The sequence below is a fragment of the Egretta garzetta genome, unplaced genomic scaffold (genome assembly GCF_000687185.1).
Source record: "Egretta garzetta isolate BGI_Z169 unplaced genomic scaffold, ASM68718v1 scaffold204, whole genome shotgun sequence".
Classification (NCBI taxonomy): Eukaryota; Metazoa; Chordata; class Aves; order Pelecaniformes; family Ardeidae; genus Egretta; species Egretta garzetta.
This window is the reverse complement of record NW_009259424.1, coordinates 1642062-1653194: the sequence shown is the minus strand read 5'-3', so window position 1 is coordinate 1653194 and position 11133 is coordinate 1642062. Positions and strand designations below refer to the sequence as shown.

Below are 11133 nucleotides of genomic sequence, written 5' to 3'. Positions count from 1 at the left end.
GGAAGCATTCAAGGCCAGGTTGGACGGGGCTCTGAGCAACCTGATCTAGTTAGCGGTGTCCCTGCTCCTGCAGGGGGGTTGGACTAGATGACCTCTAGGGGTCCCTTCCAACCCCAAACATTCTATGATTCTATGATTCTACTTGGTGAAGATTTTGAGTCTTTTCTCACCGGTGTATTACTCGCCACTGAGATCCCAACCCAAAGAACTGGCCTTTTGCCTATCTTTGTCCCTAGCTACACTCTAAGGAATAGACTTTCATATACACTTATGATTATTCTCTCCAAGTCTTAGAATGACACGCATTTTTTCTTTCCTGATCCCCTAAAACAAATGACTGGCCAGATATACACCACCAAAATTCTTACCACTTACAGGGAGGAAGCCCCAAGAAGCACAATGCATTCAAGCAATTGTTCGTGTTATCGAAAACTCCTGTCTGAGACAGGTGAGCCAGACAGCCTTTTCAAAGGGAAGAACCTCCCTTTGAAAATTATTTAACACTTCCTGCTTTGTAGGTTGCAGTGTGTCACGTAACTATAGAGAAGAAAGAAAGGAAAACAGTTTTTCTACAATTTTGTAGGTTACAAGAAAACAAACCCCATTCTCCTGATGGAGCACATGAAACACTTTTCAGAGCTTTTACAGACAAGAATACAAAATAACATGCTCTTCATATATTGTAGTTATAAAATAATTGCATAGATTCAAAAATACCCAATTAATGTCCCTGCTTTGCCTTGAGAGCTAAGCTCTTCATTCCACCTCAGACTCAGCAACGACAAGAAGTCATCTCACCTGTGTTCTTGTTCCCCTGCTGCAGTCAGCTGAACATTTGGTGGAAGTGAACAAGATCTCTCCAAATCACTCAAAGGACAGGAACATATTTATATCAAACTGTTTTAAAACAGTTCCAATTGTGACACTTAATTGTTTTTTCTTGAACTTTGTAGATCACCATCATAAAATACATGCACATCAGCTGAGCCTATTTTATCATGAAGGTGAGCATAAGATAGGCACTTATAAAGACTTTTCTTGAATATGGCACACAGTTAAGAGTGATTCTGTTAAAACGAGTAAAATGTGTCCACTACCTTTTACTAACCATCCCACTTTTTCTACTGAGTGAATAATTATTAAAGTTTGGATAGAGAGGCAAAAGGGAGAATGGTGGATATTCAGCAATTCGCGGCAAACTGAATACATGGGATGTTCCCTAGAGATGAACTGTGTGGGTGTGTGATACTGACAGTTGGGAGAAGCTGAATTTCTTTTGTCAAGTTTATTAGCTGCTGTCACCAGTTGTCTTCTTCCAATTTTAAGAATTGTAGCATGCCTGCTGAAGTCCTGCATTCTTTGAAAAAGTTCAGAGTGTGCCTCATTTGTGCTGCCATCTCAGCTCCTGTACATTTTTAGATACAATATAATTGGATAAAGAGGTAAAGCTATCAGGAGAGAATAAAAAAAGAACCAACTGTTTAATGCCATTTTTGCATCAGCCTTCGCTAACAGGTTGACTTAGATGAGGCAATTGTGTCATATTAAATGTAATTTATCTTTGTCCCAGGGTAACAGGCTTACAGATTAAGAAGCAATATGTCATGAATCTGGGCTTCGCTAGGGTTTTGTCACTGGTTCTTATGTCATTCTCATAAATAATCTAGGGAAATATGATCTAGATGTAATTGCCATTGGGTGGATGTGATACTGGTTACAAAATTGCTCACAGAATACTTATCAAGAATGCATGCCAAACCAGAGGGATCTACCAGGTGGAATTCTGAAGGGACCTGCCCTGACTCTGGTATTATTCAGTATTTTCACTAATGGCGTGGATGACAGAACCAAGAGTACACATCACACATTTGCAGTGTAAGAGGCCTGGTTTGACATGTAAGAGTCCTGGTTTACAATTCAAAGCGATCTTGTGAAACTTGAGAACTGATCCGAAAAAATAATAGGATGTATTTCAGCTGAGACACGTACAAGGTTTTACACCTAAGAAAAATCACCAATACGCACACAGAATTGAGACACAACCAGTTATCAGCGGTTCTGTGGGTTAGTCGATCAAAATGTTGGACTCTTGTCAAAAGGGCAAACCTCATACAAAACTCATTCTAAAGTACGCCTACAGAACAAAACAGTGTAAACCTTCCACTAGCGCTTGTTGTTGAGCCCACAGCTGGCATAATGCATTTAACCATGTGAATAGTCTGGACACAAAATTCAAGAAGTCATGAACCAGCTGAAGAGCATCCAGAGGAGAGAAAAACAGCAAAAAGACAAACAGAAAGTACTATCTTAAAGGAAAAATAAAGGGTATTGGAGTTATTTAGTCTGGAGTTCAGAAATAGAGCAGACATGGAATAAGGGTCTACAAGTATAAAAAAAATATTATATACTTAAAAAGGAAAGCTCAGATCCTCTGTGTCCATTGCAGATAAGACTAACATGCTTAATGGCAACATATGAGGTATAAAGAAAAAAATTCCTGACAATCAATCAATTCCAGTAATGAGCTAAACAGAGACAGCAATGCAATTGCTTTTATATATGTACGTGTCAGGAAGAAGTGTATTTATTCTACCTTGGGACAAATGGCTGGATTAGCTGCTTGGGGTTCTTCCCAGTCCTACGTTGTAATATTATATACTATTATACTGCTACACCCTTGAGTCCTTTTTTCCCTTACTGAAGCTGGGGTAACTTAAGAACTAGGAAGGAAGTTAAATACTTTTTATAGGTCATGACTCCTGACAGGGAATCTTTTGCCAGGCATTAAGCATCAAAGTTATTATTAGTAGAACCTACTCAAAATTACAGTAGTTATTTGAATTATGCTTGAATTCTTATCATCAGGATTTCAGGCTTCTGTGTGGCTTTGATAAAAAATTAAATTTACAAAATATTTTAAACATAGCTTTTTATTAATAAAATAGTACATGCTTCCTGTTAATGTATGCCAGCATTTATATTAACATAGGAACTTACATGTAAAGTACTTGTTACTTGAGTAAGAATAGCTAAAGAATTTGATAGCAAATTAACTTCTAAGTATTGTTTTATGCAAGTATCAATAGGTGTTCTTGGTATTTGCTTTCATATCTATCTAAAACAGTTGGTAAGACTTTTATATGGCTATCTTTTCAAGGCTAAATAAATTTTTAGACATATATTAATCACTGCTGTATTTAAGATGTCATACAAATAAAACTATAAAGTCAGCCTGGATTTTCTCATTCACAGTAGAATACGCACCGAGTCAACTCTTCCTTAGCCCTGAACTGTTGCACATACATACTATGCAACAAATATATATAAAAGATGTTATTCTCAGATATTTTTATCTATATATTCACAAAACAGTCTGCAGAACTCTGAGAAAAAATGTGGGTGGGTGATTGCCTGAAAGCATTTCTGCTCTTGTCATCTGTAAGTGGATTATGTATGAGCTAAAACATTTCACCTCTTCTTCAATATGAACAGCTAACCTGTAGCAATAACTTTAAAATTAGGCTAAGCTGTTCTCTTCTCTAATTTAGTAACTTTAAACACTTACATTTTTTCCTCTCATCAGAACATACATTGTCTTCTAAGTCTGAAAATTAACTAGGCAAATACTTATGTGACCTTCTCTTCAATGCAAAATCATACAATAATAAGCCACTAACTACCTCAGTGGAATTACACTGATCATGACAGCATAAATTTCCTCAAGCAAACTTACTGTGTGATAAGCTTGCAGACTAACTACACAATTGAGACACAACAACCAGAGAAAGATCTGACTTGCAGCTGAGAAAAACTGTGTTAGTCCTTGGATCCACAAGCAGTACCTGTTTTTATAGCAGCTAAGGGTTTGGTCCTAAGGATCTTCTTCAGGGATACAGAACCACCCTACAAATAATCATCAGTATTGCCATCAGTTTAATTGCTGAGAGATCTCACAGCAAATTGCCCAAGTTAACCTGCATCCCACAGTGTGGGACGGTGCCATAAGCACTATCATATTCATCTTAAAGATATGGAATTATCTGAGGGAAAGATCAATGACGTAACATTTCCCAGATGACCTATATTCTTGCAGAGTCAGGAACATAAACACGAGGTCAAATCTCATCCTGTCATCTCACCACCAACCTATATGCTCTCTCCAGAGAGAGAGAGATTCTGAAGAAGTTATAATTAATAATACATGATTTTTTTCCTACATAAGGAAAATGAGATTTGCTAGTTAAGATGTAGCCTTTGTTCCAAGTGGCATATGCACATCACATATGGTTTTACATGCTGTGATATGTTTTTTATGTTGTGATAAAAAGAGGAAGAAAAAAGGTGCTTTCACAGGCACTAATCCCCTGTTGGAGCAATGAGAGATGTGACAAGGAGAAAATATGACACTCTTGACAAAGCAAGAGGAATCAAGGGTGCTGTTATGCAGAACTAGTATCAAGGCAGGTATGTATAAATAACACTGAATTACTGTAGTGGAAATGCCCAAGAGAAAGAACTCAAGGAGGAAAAAAAGTTACTCTGCAATGTTGCCATACCACTTCTAGAACACACTCATTCTTGTGTTACCACTGCACACAAACGCCTCACAATAGCACAGAAAATCTGCTGCAGAGGACAAACCAAAAAACAATCCCTGTCTAAAGCTTAAAATCTATCTTGCCTATACAGATTCTTCATATTGCTAAATAGGTTCTAGGTATAAATCTTGAAATATCAATATCAAATAGCAGTCCAAACAAAGAGGCCCTAAATCATTGTTCACATTTGCTGAAGCAGCAAATAGATTTGTTCAAACATTTGTTTAAACAAAAAAAGTACAGGAAGGTTTCTGCCAACATGTTGATTTAGATTAAGAGTGTACATATCTAACTTAGTCAAAGCTGTAATTTTCTATTAATTTTTTGGGTAATGTGCCATTTATGGCCCTGATACCATAATATGAAAACTAGGAAAGCTCTTCTCAAGTAAAGATATAGACTCAGGCTTTAAGTAATGACTGCTATCTAGAGCCCCCCCCAAAGGAATATTTACAGTAGTTCAATTATTTTGGTGAGAATGGAAGAAAAAATAGAAATGTACAACCTATACTGTTAAAATACTCTTTTAAGTATTATGTATTTTTATTTTTTAACCATAGTTCATCTATAAATACCTGTCCCTTCCAAATCTCCACTAAATTCACTGACAGTGCAGATTATATATGGAGTGTGTAGTACAAGGGAAGTGTATCCCAGAGATGTCTCTCCACAGCAATAACCTATGCCTCTGATTCCTGACAGATGGCTCCCTACCAGCAACAGTCCTCAGCAGTTACTTCTTGGCTTGTGTAGATGTCTGGAAGTGTGTGTTATTTATGGTTTTCTTTTCAAAGAACATTCCCTTTAAAGAAGTATTCTGGTTTATCTGAGAAGTGGAAGAACGTGTACAAATGTGATCTTTTAAAGCTGTGGATCTTTTGTTGCTACATTAAGATAGTAAACATCTACAAACTACTAATGTTCTCCCACTAAGAGAAAACTTTCAAATGTATTCATTATACGATATTTATGAAAATATGCACGCACACTATCTGTACCTGTTTCCAACCAAATTCATGGCATCTTATATGGATAACATTTTGAAGGAAAACCTTACCTTTTGTCCTGGTTTCGGCTGGGGTAGAGTTAATTTTCTTCCTAGTAGTGCTGTGTTGTGGATTTAATATGACATTAATGTTGAATAACACACTGATGGTTTAGTTGTTGCTAAGTAGTGCCTACACTAAGTCAGGGACTTTTCAGCTTCCCATGCTCTGGCAGTGAGAAGCTGGGAGGGGGCACAGCCAGGACCCAAACTGGCCCAAGGGGTATTCCATACCATATGATGTCATGCTCAGTATGTAAACTGGGGGGGGAGTTGGCCAGGAAGCAGCAATCGCTGCTGTGGGACAGGCTGGGCATCTGTTGGCAGGTGGTGAGCAGCTGCATGGTACATCACTTGTTTTGTATATTCTATTATCATCATTATTATTGTTGGTATTTTCTCCTCCTCTGCTGTCCTATTAAATTTGTCTTTGTCTCAACCCACAGGTTCACCTTTTTTTTTTTCCCCCAATTCTCTCCCCCATCCCACCACGGTGGGGGAGGGTAAACAAGGGTGCTTAGTTGCTGACTGGGGTCACCACGACACCGTTCTTAACTACAACAGAAATTCTAGCCTGTAATGTGGGGGAAAATGCCCTACCATTTATAGTCAAGGACTTTTCAGCTTCCCCTGCTCTGCCAGGTGCACAAGAAGCTGGGAGGGGGCACAGCCAGGACAGCGGACCCAAACTGGCCCAAGGGGTATTCCATACCATATGATGTCATGCTCAGTATGTAAAGGGGGGGGGAGTGGGCCAGGAAGCAGCAATCGCTGCTGTGGGACAGGCTGGGCATCTGTTGGCAGGTGGTGAGCAGCTGCATGGTACATCACTTGTTTTGTATATTCTATTATCATCATTATTATTGTTGGTATTTTCTCCTCCTCTGCTGTCCTATTAAATTGTCTTTGTCTCAACCCACAGGTTCACCTTTTTTTTTTTCCCAATTCTCTCCCCCATCCCACCACGGTGGGGGAGGGTAAACAAGGGTGCTTAGTTGCTGACTGGGGTCACCACGACACCGTTCTTAACTACAACAGAAATTCTAGCCTGTAATGTGGGGAAAATGTCCTAACATTTATAAAGAGCAATTTTAATTGAAAAGGGCAGTTTAATTGCCAATTATGTTTACGCAGTAATAAGATTGTATGAGGTGATATTTCACATAGTTGTTACATTTCCCACAATGTTTTAAGAATCAACTACCAGCTAATTAACATGTAACTGATATGCACATATGCAACACAAGTGAACAGTGTTCATTTTGGTTAGCACTTTTTTCATTAATATTTAGGATCTTAATAAAGAAAAATTTGTGTTTGGCAAATAAAAAAAATGTGCTTGCTGCAAACCAAGTGAGAATTAAAATGCCATTTTCTTAAAATAATTCTTCTCATATTGAAAAGTTTTGCTTTTTCCCAACTAGTTCTTTCATTTATAATTTCCATTATGGGAATAAAACTAGAATCAATTAAGTGTGAGAGATCTGTTATTGCTCTAGGCATTGAGCAAACAAGTAATGAAACAGACATTTCTGACCCTATGGACCTTTCCACTTCAGAAAGTTGTGAACAGAGTACCGTTTTGCTGAACCATTATTTAAAATGGAAATATAAAGAAGATTAATGTTTGCTAAATACATCAATTTTGTACTAAGAAACCTTCTACTATCTCAAAAATGTTTTCAGGCTCTTAAAAATGTTTGACTATAAACAATAAACAATAACCAGTAATGTCGTGAAGTCCTCAGGTTAAATGATGATACAACAGCAAAACCAGATTCAGCACTTCCAGAAATACAGAGATTGTCAAGTACTGTAGTACATTTTTCATACTTCCTTATGAATTCACTAGTTACACAATGAACTGTAGAAGAGGTTCACACACAAACACAGCAGGAAAAGTCTGTAACTCACGCACTGCAGTGGCTAAGATTCCAGATACACCTCTGCGTATGTGAACTTTCTTGGATATAGAGGCTATCGATACACACTGCAGGCTTCGGTAAGACCCAGATATAAAAAAAAAAAAATCCTTATTAAGCTCACTTCTGTTAGACCAAGCCACATTTATGAAATTGTAGCCTGTTAGAATTTCATTCAGTAAGTTCTTCTGTCTAATTTACATCGGTCACTGGAGCAGGCTCCCCAGGGAAGTGGCAACAGCACCAAGCCTGCCAGAGTTCAAGAGGCATCCGCATGACGCTCTTAGTCATATGGTTTAGTTTTAGGTAGTCCTGCAAGGAGCAGGGATTTGGAATTGATGATCCTTACAGGTCCCTTCCAACTTGAGACATTCTGTGATTCTACACCTTCACCAAGTATTTACAATTTAATTACACTGTCTTTTTCTCTCTCAGGTCATACACAACATTTTATGCCCTCTTCAAATTTTCAATTGAACAAGATTTTAATGATTCACTGCAGGACTTTAAGTGGCTTCACAGAAACAGTAATACAGTAGCATTTTTCCCCTCACCAAAATGCTTTTTAAATAAACTGGTGTAATACATACCCTGTCAGTTTTCCCTTCAGTCTGAATACTTGTACGACTACGTGCATCATGGTCTTCTTCAAGGTCAGATACATCTTCTAGCTCCTCAGGTGTCTGGGGAAAAAAATGGAGAAATGGGTTATTCTCTTTTATGGTTAGTAACTTTGGTATTAATGTCAAGCATATATTATAACTTGGTCCAAGATAATGCTTGACAATCAAAACTCAGTCCTGTTATGAGCAGTGCCCTGGTTACTAAATGCTAACTAAAATCAAATTGTGCCAGACAGCTCTGAAGTAGTTCAAAGTAGCCATGCTTTAATTAAAACACTGACTTTTAAAGTTGGTATTCAGGAAGTTATTTTGTATTTAAATATTACGGTATTGCTGCTAGTAAAGGTGTCTTACAAGAAACCTTTACATGACCAGAATGGATGCCTGTGTTTTTAGAACCAAAAGACTTCTACTCTTTTTACAAGTTTTTCTACTACTTCTCTTCACTGTCCCGAAATACTCCTGTGCCCACTCTACCATCTCCATGTTAGATACAGTAGATCGAGTAGCACCTTGAAAGGGCCCAATATTTTGTCAGTGGGAGTAAGAGGCTTCAGAATCCTGATGGGTTTGTGGCTACACTGACACCAAAGAGTGCTCCAAGTCAGCTAGTTGCCCTGGAGGGAAAGAACACCTCCTCCCCCGTTCTGAATGTGTCTCTTGTCGATTCTATCAAGCAGCACAACTTCCTGCACTACAGGAAAAAAAAAGGTGGCCCTGATTTGTATACATGGCATTATTTCATCCGTCACTGCCTGTACTTTCTAGTAACCTCAACTGCCATTTCAGCAACACCAGTTTAATACATGAAAATACACGTTTGCATTATGATAATTTGCTATTCTTCTCTACTGTTGTCCTGTTTTCTTAGGGCTGTCTGGTTTTTGCCTGTAGGTGGATAGGAAGAAGTAGTTCTTACATATATCAATTAATGGTATCAAGCCATCTTCTCAACAAAAGAAAGTAAATCCCATTAGCATTAGGTAAACGCATTTATGCTTTATGCAGCAGGTAAGTCTTTCACAACCCTCAAACTATTACCCTTCAAGCAGTTATTATGTATGTTGCAAAAAAATGCAAATTCAAATTTTAGCCTCCACTCTTAATACACTCTCTGAATTCTCTTCTCTCTTCCTCTCCATTGATTTTTTTTTTTTTTTTAAACTTTTCCCCCCCTGTGTAAACTCCAAAACATGAGTGATTTGGGCCAGTCTAAGACTTTTACCATGTATACTGTATGTACTGTATGTACCCCCAGCTAAAAGAATCTGTTTTGGTAACAGGTTTTGGGTACTAATTTCTTCACCCATACATAAGTAACAAAGAACATTGTTTATCTTCTGACAAGAGGAATTTTCTATATGATCCAGGTCTTCGTACTTATTTCCTCCTTCCCACTTAGCAACGTATTAGGAAAAAAAAAAGTATTCTTCATGCAGGAGTTCTGAATTTTATCATAAATAACTTAGTAAAGAAAGCAGAATCAACGTACCTATATAAAGGACACTAAATAAAACATTAAAAGCACATTAACTTCTATTGACAAAACACTGCACAATGAAGCACACAAAACTTTTGGGAATATTAACTATTTTAAAAATAATATTGGTTCTGACGATGCAATAAGAAACTAAAAAAAAAATCTTCCTTTATCAAATGGAGTCACATTTTAAATAATCAAAAGACATACAGATCCAGACTTCATACGTAATTGGCAACAGATCTACTACTGAATGATCTACTACCAGCTTGACATCTGGAGTTCCAATTAGAGGGAAACCCTCACGTTCTTAGCATGCCAAAAGCCTGACGTGCCAAGAGAACGACGACAAAAGGACTTTCAGTTAACCCTACGAAAAGACAGGCAGAAAAAAACCTGGTGGTTACTTTTACCCAATTCTCAATCATGTCAAATGTAATTTTTTAAATCCATAATTGCTGTATGTTATCACCTCCTTAGTTTTACTGTCAAGTTTGTATAAACAAGATCTATTGAGAAGGACACTGTAGGGTTCTGTTATTTTATTTCCAGGCCCACAGCACGGTAATGGCACTACATTAAACTGAATAAATCCACCTGCATAAATTCGTATCATTTGGGAAAGCTCCTCCATGGCCAGAGGGTGGTATATAAACCACTAGACTTCAACATCAGCCTTGAAACAAGGTTTAAATAGCACTCCATTACTTCAAGAGCACACAAGTAAATTTCACTTACTGAAAAAAATAACAATAATTTCTATGAGATAACATTGTAGGAAATAAAGAATTCACAGCTAGTGCACAAGCTGGCAGAAATATAATGCTGGTGGTGAAAAGTACACCTAGACTTCCTCAAGAAGACAGACAGGCAATCAATTTTGGGAGCAAGGATGAGCCTAATGCTACACTGGTAACGCAGGGAAAAGGAACGCTTTATTTTCAGGGAAAGACTAACAGTGTGATGAAGTCAGCTTTAGTCCTGGAATTAGATGTAGTATGAATTCCACAGTAGCCAAAAGCTGCTACCATGCAAAAGTTGTTTGAAAACCTGCGGTATGGAAGGAAAATCAGATTTCATTGTGGGTGTATATCCATGAATTCAAAAAACTATCGCAACCTCACATTAATTTAAACAGCTACAGACACTCTTATTAGCGGACCAATAACAGAAAGGGTATTGATTAGAACAGAGTAACTTTAGCATCTCAGGATTACACTGACCAGGGCCCTCAGGCAGGTAATAGCCTTGATTTCAGTGAGAGGTTTATAGGAAAAAAAAAATCACTTTCTTTAAAGTTACACAATACTTGGTTACTACATACAGAAATATATTGTGATTCTTAGGTTTTTCTAAACGTTGTAATTTTTTTTTTCCCCAATAATCATGAAGTTGGATTCACAGTAGCAGGGCACTCATTCCTGGATGAACACCTACTTCGGATTGTTTGACAATTCCACATTTC

The 11133-nt window shown here is 37.7% G+C and overlaps 1 protein-coding gene across 1 annotated transcript in view; it reads right to left on the bottom strand.

The window, feature by feature from the left end:
• CTNNA3 (catenin alpha 3) overlaps positions 1 to 11133 on the bottom strand; it is a 505586-nt gene that overhangs the window by 60939 nt on the left and 433514 nt on the right. The window contains exon 14 of the mRNA XM_009636975.1: positions 8156 to 8248. Coding sequence (XP_009635270.1) covers positions 8156 to 8248 — 93 coding nt within the window. The remainder of the gene's footprint in view (positions 1 to 8155; positions 8249 to 11133) is intronic.